Genomic DNA, 17,182 nt, shown 5'->3' with positions numbered 1-17,182 from the left:
CGGGTCCCATGTAACAGCACTGTTATGGACTGAAAGTTTGTATTCTCCCCAATTCACAGGTCAAAGCTCTAACCATAATGTGATTGTATTTGGAGATAAGGCTTTGCGAAAGTAATTAGGTTAAGATGAGGTCATGAGGGTGGGGCCTCATGATAGGATTAATGCCTGGAAAAGACGAGGCAAAAGGAGAGTTTATTTCTCCTTGTCTCTGCCCTAACACAAGGAAGAGGTTGTGTGAGCACACAGATAGACAGCAGCTGCCTATAATCCAAGAGAAGAGCCCTCAGAATGAAACCTACATTGCTGGCACTTTGATCTTAGACTTCCCAGACTCTAGAACTGTAAGAAATAAATTTTTGTTGTTTAAGCCACCCAGTCTAAAATATTTTTTGTTACAGCAGCTCAAGCTGACTAAGGCAAGCCCCAATTTATGCTTCAGTTGGTTTTCTTTGGTTGTTAGCAACAGAAACTTACCCTGACTAACTTAAGCAAGACAAAGGGATATTGCTTAATAGACTAATTCCCATGGGAAAAAAGTCAATTAGCCTGCCTGAGAGTTGGTAAAATTTAATCCAGGACTTTGGTATCAATTTTTATAACTAACATGAGTCAAAATTATATTTTTCTTTGCTATTTGTGATCTCTTGAATCAATTTTTATAATTGGCATTTCCCTAGAAAATTATCAATTTTATCCAGGTTTTCAAATTCATTAATATTCACTAATACAAATTACATTTTTTATAATTATATTTTTTATACTTTTATTAAAATATAATTGACATAAGACATTGTATTAAATTGTATTACATAATGATTTGCTGTATGTGTGTACTGTGAAATGCTAACCACAATAAGTTTAGTTAGCATCTGTCACCGCACATACAGTTTTTTTTTCTTGTGATGAGAACTTTCAAGATCTACTCTCTTAGCACCTTTCAAGTATGCAATACAGTGTTATTATCTATACTCACCATGCTGTACACTATATCCTCAGAACTTACTTATAACTGGAAGTTTGTGCCTTTTGACCACTTTTACCTATTTCCCCTACCTCCCACCCCAGCCTCTGGCAACCATCAAACTGTTCTCTGTATCTATAAGTTCATTTTTGTTTTGTTCTATTTTGTTTTAGATTTCACATATAAGTGAGATCATACGGTACTTGTCTTTCTCTTTCTGACTTATTTCACCTAGGTCACAAACAACCAGAGGAGAAAAAAAAAAAGAAGATATACAATGGCAATGGCTAGTAAGCACATAAAAAGATGTCCAACATTATTTGTTATTAAGGGAATCCAAATCAAAACCATAAGATATCTCTTCATAAAAACTAGGGTAGCTATAAAAAAATATATGGACAATAACAAATCTTTGTGAAAATGTGGAGATACAGGGACCCTAAACATTGCTGGTAGAAGTGTAAAATGATGCAGCAATTATAGAAAACAGGTTAGCTGTATCTGAAAAAGTAAACATAGAGTTAATTTATGATCCACAATTTCACTCTTTGGTATATACAAAAGAGAGCTGAAATCATATGTTCACATAAAAATCTGTATATGAATGTTCATAGCAGTTCTACTCAGAAAAGCCAAAAAGTGGAAACAATCCTGATGTCCATCAATTGATGAATGGATAAAAAAAATGTGATATATCCATTCAATGGAATATAATTCAAAAATGAAAAGTAATGAAGTACGTATACATGCTACATGATGGATAATCTTGAAAACATTCTTCTACGTGAAAGAAGTCAGACATTAAAAAGTCACGTAGTGTATGATTCCATTTCTATTAAGAATTCAGGTCAAATCTGCAGAGACTGAAAGTAGATAAGTGATTGCCAGGGGATTTGAGGAGCCGGGAATTGGAAATGACTGCTAAAAAGCATTCAATTTCTTTTGGTGGGGGATGATAGAAATATTCTGGAATTAGCGAGCGATGATGAATGCATAGTAGTTGAATATACTAAAGACCTTTGAATTTTACGACTTAAAATAGTAAATTTTATGGTATATAAATTATATCTCAAAAACATTAAAAAATGCATAGTTCATGAATTATCACAAAGATCATACTTGTTTAACAGCACCTAAGTCAAAAAGAGTAGGGCATTGCCAATATTGCATATCTCCTTTCATGTTTTCTTTCATGGTTTTACCTTCTGGACTTTCACACCTAAATACTGTTTCTAATATGTATGATATTTCATCTACCCTATTTTACTCAACATTATGCTTGTGTGATTCATCACTGTTGTTGCAAGTACCTGTAGTTTGTTCACTTTCATTGTTATATATTTTTCTAGCTTATTAATATGCTATACTTTATTTAATATATGTATATACAATTGACAGATATTTGGAATTTTCCCTATTACAAATAATGCAAGAATCATTTCTTAATGCACATATGTATGCAATTTTGTTGATTGCACATTTTATTGGATGCATATATTTATTGGATTCACATATGTATGCAATTCCTGAAGAGGGTGAATTGCTGGGTTATGGGGTATGCATATGCTCAGCCTTAGTAGATAATTACAAACAAATTTACACCATCCCCAGCAAGTATGAAGGGTTCAGTTGCTTCATTTCCTTGTCATTGTATACTTCGTATAGGCAGCATCCTAGGTATTTGCTCACTGTCTTAGTTAATTCAGGCTATCATAAGAAATACCATAGACTGGGTGACTTAAACAATAAACATTTATTTCTCACATTTCTGAAAGCTGAGTAGTCTAAGATCAAGGTGCCAGCAAGGCAGGTTTCATTCTGGGGCCTCGTCTCTTAGCTTGTAGGAAGCCACCATTCTACTTCATGCTCACATGATCTCTTCTTTGTATGCTTAAGGGAGGAGAGAGAGCGGGCAAGCTCTCAGGTTTCTTGTCTTATAAAGACACTAATCCCATCATGAGGGCCCCACACTCATGACCTCATACTAAATTGAGGGCGAGGGGCACAGATATTCAGTCTGCAACAGTAACATCTGGTATTGTCAGTCTTTTAAAATTTCAGCCATTCTATCTTGCATATAGCAATATATATTAACCTAACATCTAGTGTTACTTACTGGCACATTTACTTTGGACTTGCCTGATGACTTATAAGGTTAAGGATTTATTCATATGTTTATTAACTCATTTTCTTTTGTAGATTTCCTATTCAAGTGGCTTGTCAATTTTTTTTTCTTTTTTTTTTTGATTTATAATGTTTTAAGACATATTAGACATATAAGTTCTTTTTTGGGCTTATGGATTGCAAATAACTTCTCACACCTTGTGTTTTGTTCTTCACTGTCTCAATTTTGTTGAGCAGAAGTTTCTAAATATACCGTCATCCAATTTATTAATTGTTAATTATGGTTAATTTTTTGGTTAAGAAGTCCTTCCCTTCTTGGAGATAATAATCACATTTTTCTATATATTATATTCTAGGTCACTCTGGGAGGTTAATTGTTGTGCCTTTTACCTTTACATATATAGTAAAATCCACTTAGAGATGATTTTCATGTAAAGTTTATAGTGGGAGTCAGATTGCCCCTTATTTTTCTAAATTGAAACAGAAGTTCGAGCTTGTCATTGAAAATGTCCACCTTTTTTTTTTTTTTTTTTTTCCTGTGGTATGCGGGCCTCTCACTGTTGTGGCCACTCCCGTTGCGGAGCACAGGCTCCGGACGCGCAGGCTCAGCGGCCATGGCTCACGGGCCCAGCTGCTCCATGGCATGTGGGATCTTCCCGGACCGGGGCACGAACCCGCGTCCCCTGCATCGGCAGGTGGACTCTCAACCACTGCACCACCAGGGAAGCCCAAAAATGTCCTCCTTTTTGCACTGTTCCACAATGCCACATGGGTAAGTTAGGTACCCATGTATATAGTATTTGTTTCTGGGATCTCTATTCTGTGTCATTGGTCGATTTGGTTATCTTTATGCCAACACCATGATGCACTAATTATTCTAACTTTGTATATGATATACAGTAAAGAACTCCTCAGACCATATTCTTTCAGAGTTTCCTGGCTAAATTTGGCCCACTGTGTTTCCATATAAATTTGAGTCAGCTTCTCAGGTCTTAACCATCTGACAGGAATTTGATGGGGATTTTATTGACTTTACAGATTAATTTGGAAAAATCAAATATTGTATCTATTTATAGGCCTATTTTAATATCTCTCAATATTTTAGGCCATAATTGTCTTTGTAAGATTTATTATTCCAATGTATTTATTTTAAATTTATTATAATAGTTTCATTTAAAATAATTTGTTTTCTGTTTGTTTAAGATATATATTCAATTGAGCATTATATATTATTCTTGTATCTAACAAACTTGTTATACTATCTATAATGACAATGTATTTTTTCTTTTCCAATACTTATATATATACATTTTTTTTCTTTTTTCATGTCTTATTTTCTCACTAGGATCACCAGTAAACAGTTCAAATTTTTAAAAGAAGTGGTAGTAGTGGCCATTCTTGGCTCATTCCTAATACCAAATTGAAATCAACATTCCACCATTAAGTATAGTTGTGAGTATTTTTGTAGCCACTTTTTATCACATTAGGAAAATTCTCTTTTTAGTCTTCTAAGATATTTTTTATTATGAACAGATGTTGTAGTGACCAAATGCTTTTTATGCATATATTAAAATGATCATGTGCTTTTTTTCTCATTCTGTTAATGATTGATTTTTAAAGTTAAACTTAGATTCGTGGAATAAATATGAAAACAGTAATATATTCATAATAAAAAATATACATTTAGTAGTTCACATCTGTTTTCATGAGGAACATTGAACTAAAATTTTCCTTTATTGTGATGTCTTTGTCAGAGTTTGTATTGAAATTTTGCTGTCCTCATAAAATGTGTTAGGAAGCATTATCTCTTTTCCTGTTCTCTTGTTTATATGTCTGGCATTATTTTTTTTTTTTAAGTATTATAATTTTGCTAGTGAATCTTATGAACCTAGAGTTTCTGAAGGAAGATTAAGTATGGATCAATTAGTTTAACTGGTATAGGATTACTTAGGCCTTCTATTTCTTAAGTTTGTTTTAGAAATTTGTAATTTTCCAGGAATTTGTTTATTTCCTCTAGAGCTTGACATTACCCTCTTATTTCTAGGATCTGTAATGATTTTATCATTTCCATTTCTGACATTGGCTATTTGTACATTATCTTTTTTCTTTGATTTGTTTCCTAAGAGCTTTTTTATTTTATGCTTTATTTCCCCAAAGTTTCATCAGGGGGTTATTACTCTTTTTAAAGAAACAACACGGTTTTATTGATCCACTTCATTTTATATGTTTTCTATTTTATTAATTTCTTACCTTAGATATTTGAAGAAACTTGGGTGCTAACAATGTAGAGAAGAGTTATGAGATTAGCATCGAGGGGAGGACAGAAGTCCCAGATGGGATGAATCCACATTATAGAGTGTTTGTTACTTACCTCTCCTCTCACTGTCTCACTGCCTTGTCTCACTTCTTTCACTGTAAATATTTCTTTACAGATATTTGTTGAACAAATTAATGACAATATAGTTATCCCACAGTGACTAATTTTTTTCTTTAGCCATTAGTTTATGGTTAGTGATAGACTAATTGTCTGTTATTTAAAAAATAAAATAAAAAGCTAGATAGAGAAACAAGGTTTCTTATTCCTGATCTCTTAGGCTGGCATTTCTTTTATTGGCCCCAAATTATATACTGACTGCAGATAATTATGCTAATTTCCTCAGCTGATTTCTTAGTAACACAACTCTGGGAAAATATTATAAACCTCTGAGGAAGTTGTCTTGAAAGGGGCAAGAACCAGGACTAAATAAATAAACATTTTAAAAATTAGAAGAATAAAAAGCTCTTTATTATTGCTTCCACATTCTAGAGAAGAGAATGTGTTCTTTACTCTCTCAGAATGTTTAATGACATGTATCAGTGTGAATTTTTAAGTGGATCTTTAAGTATCATAGTCATTCATTCATTCTTTTATTTATTTGCATGCATACTTTGATTCATAGTTAATAGTTCTTTAATTCAAGATATGGCATGTAACCAGTTTCACTGAGATTTTACAAAGTGGGTGCTTGTAGAAAGTGGTGTCTTTTCACTTCTAATTATTTAAAGAGCAAGGTCTTGAATTTGATGATTACTTATTTTAGACATTAACCCTTGAACTGGTTTTCTAGATAAAATAGCAAAGAAATCCCAAGCATTCTGCAAGTTGATACAAAGAAAAGCAGAATAACTACTTCTAAGACTCACAAAGCTGTCATTGTTCAGACAGTGAAATATATACTTGAAATCTTATTTTTTAAAAGGCTTTTTGGAAAAAAATTCAGAGTCCTTTTATGGATGTTCCCTGGTTTTTATTTTTAAGAATAAAGTTTAAGACTACTTATTGCAAAAGACATTGCCATGAATATAGTAGTTGGTTTACCTAAAGTACATGCCCTTAAATGCAACATACAAGGCAGTTATTACTTAAAGGAGTCATGAATCTTCAGTTCTTGGTGTGATAAATGTGAAAAATGATTGACAGTCATGAAGATGAAAAGGGAAAAGCAAATTTTTACACAATTCTTTCAAAATGCCATCTAAATGTAGAAAAAAGTAGGCAAAGATGATATGGGTATAACAGAATGATATGTTATATTTATATGCCAAGAAAGCACTATTAAAATATGCTTCTTTATCACATATGTTTGCTAGCTTGCTTACAGCTAAACATGCTTTGTCTTATTTATAACATTACTATGCTAAAATTTGGCTGATTCTAATTAAAATATACATACTGGGAAATATTTTTAGTGCTTATTAGATTTATAGAGATTACTGCTGTGCTATTTACAGGAAAATATTTCAATATTGTTCTAATCCAGTGCTCTCAGAGAGAACTTTATGTGATGATGGAAATGTTCTCTGTGTTGTGCAATACAGTGGCCACAAGCCACATGTGGCTACTGAGCACTTGGACTGTGGCTAGTACAACTAAAGAAATGCATTTTAAAATTTTATTTAATTTTAGCTAATTTAAATTTTACATTAAATATCCACATGTTGCTAACATAATATACAGCACATTATTTCCATGTATGTGAGTTAAAACACATAAACTACTTAGAACAGTATTTGGCAGATAATTAGTACTTATTAGCTTGTTATTAATGTTGCTATTGTTATTAATATGCTTAAAGTATATTTTGGGAAAGAGCAGGTTGGTCACGTGAATCCAGTTAACAATAAGATATTGTCTTAAATATTTGTGCACTCAAAGTCCTAAGAATCTGTCAGCACTACTCATTAGTATCTGTTCTCCTGCCATCCACCAGCTTAAAAAAAAGTTGTTTTCAATAGATTCTCTGTCCATTGTGACATTTGAGATGTTTTTATGTTTTAAAGCTGAGTTATATAATTTGTGGACTCTGTATACTTCCTGTTGTCCCTTCCTCTATTTTTCTTCTTCCTTTGCCTATTTTAAAAATCACAATGGTGCAAATTTGGACTTATATCAAAAAGTTTTCAGAGGAAGAAGTATGCAAATAAAAATAATTTTTTTCTAAATCTTACATTAAATTATGAAAACAACATAAGCATCTACCTCTTCTACTCATTGGATAAGAAAAATCAACTTTATTCTTTTAGTTTCATAGAATTGCCATATGTATTTATAAGACCTCACAAATATTTGACTTAAACATTTTAGAGCACATTTAACTTGCTCCCGAAGAAAATTAAATATTTTAGAGCACATTTAACTTGCTCCCGAAGAAAATTTTGAACACTTTTAAGAGTATCTTAATTTTTAGGCTCTGTAGATTTTCTGTCATTAGTCTCAATCAGGAGCTACATATGTTATGAATTCCCTCAATATTCCTATGAAACAAGTCAATTTAAGTTGGATAATCATTTTTATTATCTCTTTTGCACTATCTCTACATTTTTCATGCAGTAGCTTTGAGGTCTTTACTAAAACCATACCTGAATTTTAATTCACTGCTTCTTTAAGAAGTTAGGCAAAGATCCTGACTATATTTGTTTTGTTTTTAACAAATTTATTGGAGTATAATTTCTTTACAGTGTTGTGTTAGTTTCTGTTGTATAACAAAGTGAATCAGCTATATGGATACATATATCCCCATATCCCCTCCTTCTTGCATCTCCCTCCCACCCTCCCTATCCCACCCTCCCTATCCCACCCCTTCCCACTAGCTATCTATTTCACATTTGGTAGTGTATATACATCATTGCTACTCTCTCACTTCGTCTCAGCTTACCTTTCCCACTCCCTGTGTCCTCAAGTCCATTCTCTACGTCTGAGTCTTTATTCCTGTCCTGCTCTTAGGTTCATCAGAACATTTTTTTTTAGATTCCATATATATGTGTTAGCATCAGTATTTGTTTTTCTCTTTCTGACTTACTTCACTCTGTATGACAGACTCTAGGTCCATGTACCTCACTACAAATAACTTAATTTCATTCCTTTTTATGGCTGAGTAATATTCCATTGTATATATGTGCCACATCTTCTTTATCCATTCATCTGTCAGTGGACACTTAGGTTGCTTCCAGTCCTGGCTATTGTAAATAGTGCTTCAATGAACATTGTAATACATGTCTCTTTTTGAATTATGGATTTTTCAGAGTATATGCCCAGTAGTGGGATTGCTGGGTCATATGGTAGTTCTATTTTTAGTTTTGTAAGGAATCTCCATACTGTTCTCCATAGTGGCTGTATCAATTTACATTCCCACCAACATGCAAGAGGGCTTCCTTTTCTCTACACCCTCTCCAGCATTTATTGTTTGTAGATTTTTTGATGATGGCCATTCTGACCCACGTGAGGTGATACCTCATTGTGGTTTTGCTTTGCATTTCTCTAATGATTAGTGACGCTGAGCATCCTTTCATGTGCCTGTTGGCCATCTGTATATCTTCTTTGGAGAAATGTCTATTCAGGTCTTCTGCCCATTTTTTTTTTTTTTTTTTGTTTGTTTGTTTGGCGGTACGCGGGCCTCTCACTGTCGTGGCCTCTCGCGTTGCGGGGCACAGGCTCCGGACGCGCAGGCCCAGCGGCCACGGCTCACGGGCCCAGCCGCTCCGCGGCACGTGGGATCTTCCCGGACCGGGGCACGAACCCGCGTCCCCTGCGTCGGCAGGCGGACTCCCAACCACTGCGCCACCAGGGAAGCCCTCTGCCCATTTTTTAATTGGGTTATTTGTTTTTTTGATACTGAGTGGTATGTGCTGTTTATATATTTTGGATATGGATATTAACCCCTTATTGGTCATGTCATATGCAAATATTTTTTCCCATTCAGTAAGTTGTCTTTTCATTGTGTGAATGGTTTCCTTTGCTGTGCAAAAGTTGTTAAGTTTAATTATGACCCATTTGTTTACTTTTGCCTTAGAAGACAGATCCAAAAAATACTGCTACAATTTACGTAGAGTGCTCTGCCTACATTTTCTTCTAGAAGTTTTATGGTTTCAGGTCTTACATTTAGTTCTTTAATCCACTTTGAGTTTATTTTTGTCGATGGTGTGAGAAAATGTTCTAACTCCATTCTTTTACATGTAGCTGTCCAGTTTTCCCAGAACCACTTACTGAAGAGAATGTCTTTTCTTCATTGTATATTTTTACCTCCTTTGTTGTTGATTAATTGACCTTAAGTGTGTGGGTTTATCTCTGGGCTCTCTATTAGGTTCAGAACAACAAAGCTTCTTAACCTATATTTTAGCAATATTTTTTATATCTAGGTAAAGATAGATGTTAAATGATTATTTGAATGAAAGGAAGTTTAGGATGATAATTTATCATATTTTTTCCAAAATGCAGAAATAAATTTTACTCATGGTTATGTTGTTAGGATTACTATGAATTGTCCACTCACTCCTGCTAGTTAGTTTGTATACTAAGTCAGTTCAATTTTGTTTCTAAGGTCAATGGCATCTAAATAAGCATTTTAAAACTTCTTTATATTCAGGATCTGAAACAATTTGATTCATCCTTCAACAAAAATAACCATAATAAATTAAGTGGAACATTTTATTAAAATATTCATATATATAATGAAGGTAAGGTTCTGATTCAGATTCCATGAAAACATTCAATATATTCCATAAGAAAATTTATTTGTAAATGTAATAATTAGAGTAGTATTCTGAATCCCTCCTATTTTTACTATTGCATGAGTTTCTATCAGATTTCATGGACTGGAATACAAGATCATACTTGATCTTTCTTTTGTTTGTTGGTTGGTTGGTTGGTTTTTCTTTTTCTTGCCACACCATGCAGCACGTGGGATCTTGGTTCCCCAACCAGGGATCAAACCCGCACCCCCTGCAATGGAAGCTCAGAGTCTTAACCACTGGACCACCAGGGAAGTCCCAAACATACTTGATTTTGATGGTACTATTTGAGATGATTAGATACAGTCTCCAGGCTTCCTGCTGTTGTGTCATATAATGGATTTGAGAAGGAGTACATAGAATTCTAAAGAAAAACACATTGAAAAAAGTTACGATTTTAGGCATTAAAATAAGAGATTCTTTCCAGATCATGCAGATTGAGGTGAATTTTTAATGGATTTTCATTGCAGTAATAACTAGAGCATCACCAGCTCCTACTTCAGCACCTCCAGTCCACACCGCTTGAACCACTGACACAGGCCTAGTCTTGGTATATGCCCAGCGTCCTCTAGTGGCATAGGAGCCACTGCCTCATCCTCACCTCTCGTGGGATGGGGGAATGTAGTGGCCAGGATCTTGACTTCTTTCTATGATGCTGGTTTCTCTAAGTCTTGGGTTTTGAGTATAGTTAGGTTAAACAAAATGAAACAAAATTTTTAAAAAACAACAACCAACAGCTTTCAGCTCAGAGAATTATATTTTGCAGTGTATATTAGAAAATCTAAAACATGGAAAGTTGTACAGGACAACCAACCTCATTTCTTCAACAAATAAACTGCAAGGTGGAAATAAGAGAGAGAAAATGAAACCTAGAGATTAAAAGAGACTTAAGAGACATGTCTACCAATTTGGATGCATATACCTTATATGGATCATGATTTTAAAAATATAACAACAATAACAAAGTATAAAACCCCCTACTTACTTATGAGACAATTGGGGTAGGTTGAACACTGATTGACTATTCGATTGTGTCAAGGAATTATTATTAAATGTTTAAGCGTGTTACTGTGGTTATATATTTTTTTATGTTCTTATCCTGGTACAACTGAAGTCTGTACAGGTAAAATTAAATGATATCTGGAATTTGCTTAAAAACACACTGGTTGACACCAAGAGTGAACCATAATGTAAACTATGGACTCTGGGTGATAATGACATATCAGTGTAGGTTCATCAATTGTAAGAAATCTACCCCTCTGGTGGTGGATGTTGATAATGGGGGAGGCTATGCATGGGTGGGGGCAGGGAGTATATGGAAAGTTTTAGGTTCTGCCCTGAACCTAAAACTGCTCTAAAGAAAATTAAGTCTATTTAAAAAAATATCACCACCATTCTGGTGGGTGAAGGGAATAGGTGGCAGTAGAGGTGAAACAAGAATGACTACGGGTTGATAATTGTTGACGTTGGCTGATGGGTATGTGGTTTTCATTATACTATTCTCTCAATTTCTGTATCAGAATATGAGAATTTTCTCTAAGAATGTTCAGAAGAGTATTTTCGGGGAAGTCTATTTCTCTGTTACAATGTCAGGGTAGGTGCACTTAGTTTAATTAATACAAAGTCATTTGTTTCTGAAACAATAGAAATCAAAATAGCAACAAAAGTCTAGAGCTATGAGAGGATTTCTTCCTTAGCCATTCTTAATTGAAAGAAAAAAACATGAAAAAGGAATGATAAATATAAAAATGTCAAATTTAAAACACATTTTAATTCCTTACATCATTTGTAACTTTCAGATATTAAAAGTTAAACTAAGCTAAAAATTAAAGATAAATTTTCTTTTCTTTAGTAAAAATGAAAATAGGTTTATATTACACCTTCCTACTTTGTCAGGAAGATGTATTACATTTTGTTTCTTAAATATTTATTTATTTATTTGTTTATTATCCATTAAGTAGGGCTGCATTTTCATTTTTATTCTATGACTTGACTGACTTGGCAAATCATCCAAATTAATTCTCTCTGTGTCCTGGGAAATATCTTACTTCTTCCTTTCATTCCTAACAAAACAATACTAAAAGTGTATATGACATCATTATTGAAGATGCAATGCCCTTAATTTCTCCTTTCCTCTTTTTAAGTTATCAGGTAACAGAAATAAAAAAGTCAAGGGTTGTGTTAGACTTCAACTACATCACTCAAAAATACTAGAAACCACCTGATCTGAAACCTTTGCTACTCGGTTTCAGCAACAGTAACAACTGCTTTATGGAGGATTTTCATTAAAAAAATAATAGGAGAAAATTAAAGTTGGCTTTCTACATGCTCACTTTCACAAGAGAATGAATTTGATACAATATGTCTAAAATCAGATGTAAGGAAGCTTTCATACAGAAGAAGTGATGTGTTATGGCTCATCCTGTTTTATACCCAGATGGATGCTCATATTACCTATTTAAGAAAAGGATGAGAGAGATTTTATTATACTTGCCATTTTCTCTCTAGCCTATTTCATATTGCACTGATAAGGAGTAGCTCTAAACAAAGGCCAAGAAAGATGTAACACACTTTACTTTCTTCTTTCTCTTTCTAAGTTATCAGGTAACGACCCTCACAGCCCACACCTAAATTGAAAGAGACCATAGAACGCTATTCTCCCTTTTGTGTTTGGGAATAAAATATGAAGAACAGTCCATGAAGAGTTACTGTGAGTAGATGACTAATACTTTGTGGGTTAAACTGATATTTTCCAGATTTGTCAGTTCTATTTGGGTATGAACATTGACCACAAAGCCATTTAAAAGTGAACTGATTCTACAAGCAGATTGAAACCATCCTGAAATGGAAAATTCTCATTGCATATTTAGAGAGACTGAAACTCCTTCCCATCCCATCTCTTTAGTGGAGAAATAATTCCACTAAAACACATCTTTTAACCATGATATGGGAACATGTCCAGACAACACTCTGTGTGTGTGTGTGTGTGTGTGTGTGCGCGCACGCATGTACAGGCTTGTTCCCCATTCTGAAACAATACAGTTCATTACCACTTACCTCTGTTTTCTCTGGGTTGTTCCAGTTCCCATAAATTGGATTAACAAATGCACAGTTAACACTTCTTTTAGTTTTCCTTAAAGCACCCAGGGCCACAAAAAGAAAAGTAAGTATTAAAATGCACCACATGACATTTTCAGGCTATTATCTGATAGAAATCTTTGGGAGACACATTATCTATCCAGTGTACTTATTTTTATGAATGTATTTCCGTAAGTAAAGACTTTTTTGCAGGATACCAAGGCAAACGCATTCTTGAAAGCAAATGTAATTTGACCTCGGAATATTTAAATCCAAAAAAACCCAAGCACATAAAAAAAGTTGTTCTTAAACTTGATTGCTTAAATACCAAGGTGTACAAGATTAGAAAGAACAATGTTATATAAAGTTGAATTGGTTATAAGGAAAGGCCACCTTGAAGTCCCATCAACTTCAAGAGTTGCCAAACCCACCACATCCTGAGGACTATTTTCCATGACAGTGTCTGTCATAAAGATTTGTATGTAGTGCATGTCATAGTATTTCACATTTTAAACAGCAAATTTAAATATGAGCATTTTGAAGAGATCTTTATGTTAGTATTTCCTTTCATGGATCATAAAGAGGCATGTCCTTGGTAATACTGGTCTAGATCTGCATAATTTACTCTGATTAACTGAGCTCCTAAGTGATCATTTCCTTTTCATATTTCAGTTACTTAAGAGTCAATAGACTTATCAGAAGACAACTAGCCCTGGTATAGCTGGTCACAACTGATGAAGAAAAAATGCTCATCACAGGAAAGAAATAAATATAACCAGATAACTGAATACACCCTATTGAAGATATAAGGAAAATCCCAAATATGCACACACACACACACACACACACATACACATGCATGCATACACACACACGTACACATACATATAGTGGAGAATGGAAGACCGATTCCAGGATGATTGCCAGTGTCTTGAGGAGGCAACCAGGAAGAAAAAATATATAATGCGTGACTATTTTTGTTCAATCAGAGTATAATGACAATAAATGTTTGTCAATAATGTACCCTTAAATCCTAAAAGAAAAGATAATAAAGAGGAAGTCTTACTGATTTACTCTTTGAAAAGAAATTGTCAGAGGTATGACCTCTTATTTCATCTACCAAACCACATGGTCCTCTTCTAAAAAAATAACAGTGTTAATGAGCCCAATAGCATAATCAGGGTAATTGTGTTTGGCTGACAATACATTCTCCCTGTGGATTCAGTGTCTTCTAAGCTTCCTGACCTCTGCTGTTTCTATGTAATTGGCTTAAATATTCAATAGCTTAACCAGTTCACCTTCATTGCATCTACATTTTGGTTATTGATGAAGAGGGCCATAGCAGCCATTTTTGTGAAAAAAAAAAAATCATAGATATACTCTTAAATGGTGAGGCAACAAGTTAATTCCTTAACCACTAATTGAAAACTTATGAGTTGCTCTAATCAAACTGAATGAGTGGTGCTTGATTCTTTGCCTTTTCTCTCTCCAAGACTAGTCAATGTTAAGTTCTCAGAGTAGTAAGCTCAATAATTGGCATAGTTAGAGCAAGAGCCTAGGCAGTGCTGCTCTCAAAACTGAGACTGGGTGGGAAGTGAAGTGGTGTTTTGAAATATGTCAAAACGTGAAAGCAAAGCCTGGTACAGGAGCAACAACATGCAGGGAGGGAGGATTAGAACAAAATGGAAATTAGGAACTAGGTAAAGATGGGACAGCCACAAACACCGACAGCTCAGAAAAATTATTCTTGGCTGAAATCAGGAAACAGGAGGAAACCCAAACCATAAGACTAGACAGGACAGATGGTCCAAAGACTGGGCGGGCAACCAGGAACTGGAGGGACAGGCTCGGCTGTCAGTTGGATAGAATTGAGGTACATGCAACACAGAAGATTTTGATATGAGGTGATTATTTTTGGCTTTGAACTGCTGAGACCCCAGATGACCTAAACCAATATTGGCAGGCAGAAGTCAAGTAAATTGATCAATTTTCCAACCCTATTAATTCAGCTATTGAAGCTACTTTTCTCCTGAAGGATTTTAAGTCTTAAATAATTTTCTATTAAAATAAAGTGGCCAGCCTTTGGGGATTGGTGGCTATAAAGAAAGAAGGGTGATACATAAGTGTCAGGATATGGAGTTGTAATAAAACAAGAAAGGGTCACAGTATGAGTAGTGGAAGGTGAGCAAATTTGTTTACTTCAAATTGTGTTTATTAGTAATCTCAAACTTTTATTTTTCCCAGATCAAGTGTATGTCTCCCAACATTGGAAATCTCTGAATTGTTGGGCTTAATTCTTAATGTCTTTCCTATTTAAAAGGTAAAATATTACCCACTGCCCATAGATACTTCAATTAAGAAAAATGTTAAATGTCAACTCCATATATTTACCATTTCAAGTTCTATGATATAATTTTCCACCTTCATCAATTATATACATTCAAGCATAATTTGTTTAGGTAAAACACAATTTTACGTAAAATGATGGATCCTGATATGAGGAAAACAAAATGTTTGACTATGAAGTTTTCTGCCACTTCTAACACTGTATGGTGCAATGATAGTCTGCATTAGGATAAAAAATGCTTGTTTAACTTACTGTATCTGTCATTAAGCAGACAGCTCTTTAAGAGCCGAGGTTTCAAAGAATGGAGTGACCTCTAGGAATCAGCAAGACATTGACTTAGAAGCTTAGAGGAGAGGAAGCTGCATGGATCACATGAGTTTTCTTCCCCTAACTTGTGATGAATTCACTTAAATTATTATTAAGCTCTGGCTATATCCAATATGTGCAGGCTCTGTATAAGGTGGCACTGTGAGGGGGCTAAACAGAGAAAATATTTCTGATGCAAGTTTCCAATTTAAATTTAGTGAGCATATGAACACCTCTAAAGGAACTGACTTCATGGCTTATTAACTAACAAAATTGTTTTAGTGTTGATTAAAAACATGAAAGTATTTAAAATAGATATCTGAAATCACTGTAGATGGGCAATGAAGAAAAACAAAAAATAAAACTTCATCTATGTTGCATCCAGTAAACATGACTTTCACACACCATATACTTCACCCATTTAAAGAATATAATTCAAAGTTTTTAAATAAAATTAATCTTATTAATTTAAAAAACTTTGTAAAATATATATAACAAAATTTGCCATTTTACCCATTTTTTTAAAGTGTACAAGTCAGTGGCATTCACTGCATTCACAGTGTTGTGCAACCATTACCATTACCTATTTCTAAAACATTTTCATCAGTAGAAACAGAAATTCTATAGCCATTAAACAATAAAAACTGTTCTCCTCTTCCTCCAGCCCCTGGTAACCTCTAACTTACTTCATGTCTCTATGAATTTACCTAGTCTAGGTACTTCATATGAGTGGAATCATACAATATTTATCCTTTTGTCTGACTTATTTCACTTAGCATAATGTTTTCAAGGTTAATCCATATTATAGCATGTATAAGAACTTCAATAATTTTTATGGCTGAATAGTATTCCATTGCATGCATATGCTACATTTTGTTTATTCATTCATCTGATGATGCACACTTGAGATGTTTCCACCTTTTGACTATTGTGAATAATGCTGCTATGAACATTGGTGTATAAGTATCTGCACCCCATTTCAACTCCTTTGGGTATATAACTAGGAATGGAATTGCTGGGTCATATGGTAATTCTATTTTAGGTTATGAGGTGGCACCGAACTGTCTTCCATAGCAGTTGTACCATTTTACATTTCCACAAATAATGTATACAGGTTTCTATTTCTCCACATCCTCACCAACACTTGTTATTTTCTATTTTATTATTACTATTATTTCCATCCCCAAAGGTGTGAAGTGGTATCTAATTATAGATTTGATTCACATTTCCCTAATGACTAATGATGTTGAGCATCTTTTCATATGGTTATTGGCCATTTGTATATCTTCTTTGAAGAAATGCCTATTCAAGTATGCTTA

At 34.0% G+C, this 17,182-nt stretch overlaps 1 protein-coding gene across 1 annotated transcript in view; it reads right to left on the bottom strand.

Moving 5' to 3' along the window:
* Nucleotides 1-10,400: 10,400 nt before the first annotated feature.
* MALRD1 (MAM and LDL receptor class A domain containing 1) overlaps nt 10,401-17,182 on the bottom strand; it is a 628,554-nt gene continuing 621,772 nt past the window's right edge. The window contains exons 39-40 of the mRNA XM_059059255.2: nt 13,190-13,265; nt 10,401-10,496 (exon numbers count right to left, since the gene is read on the bottom strand). Of these exons, the coding sequence (XP_058915238.1) occupies nt 10,416-10,496; nt 13,190-13,265 (157 nt within the window). The 3' untranslated portion in view covers nt 10,401-10,415. The remainder of the gene's footprint in view (nt 10,497-13,189; nt 13,266-17,182) is intronic.

The sequence above is a fragment of the Kogia breviceps genome, chromosome 3, assembly GCF_026419965.1.
Source record: "Kogia breviceps isolate mKogBre1 chromosome 3, mKogBre1 haplotype 1, whole genome shotgun sequence".
In the NCBI taxonomy this organism is placed as follows: Eukaryota; Metazoa; Chordata; class Mammalia; order Artiodactyla; family Physeteridae; genus Kogia; species Kogia breviceps.
This window is presented reverse-complemented; position numbering and strand designations above follow the sequence as displayed.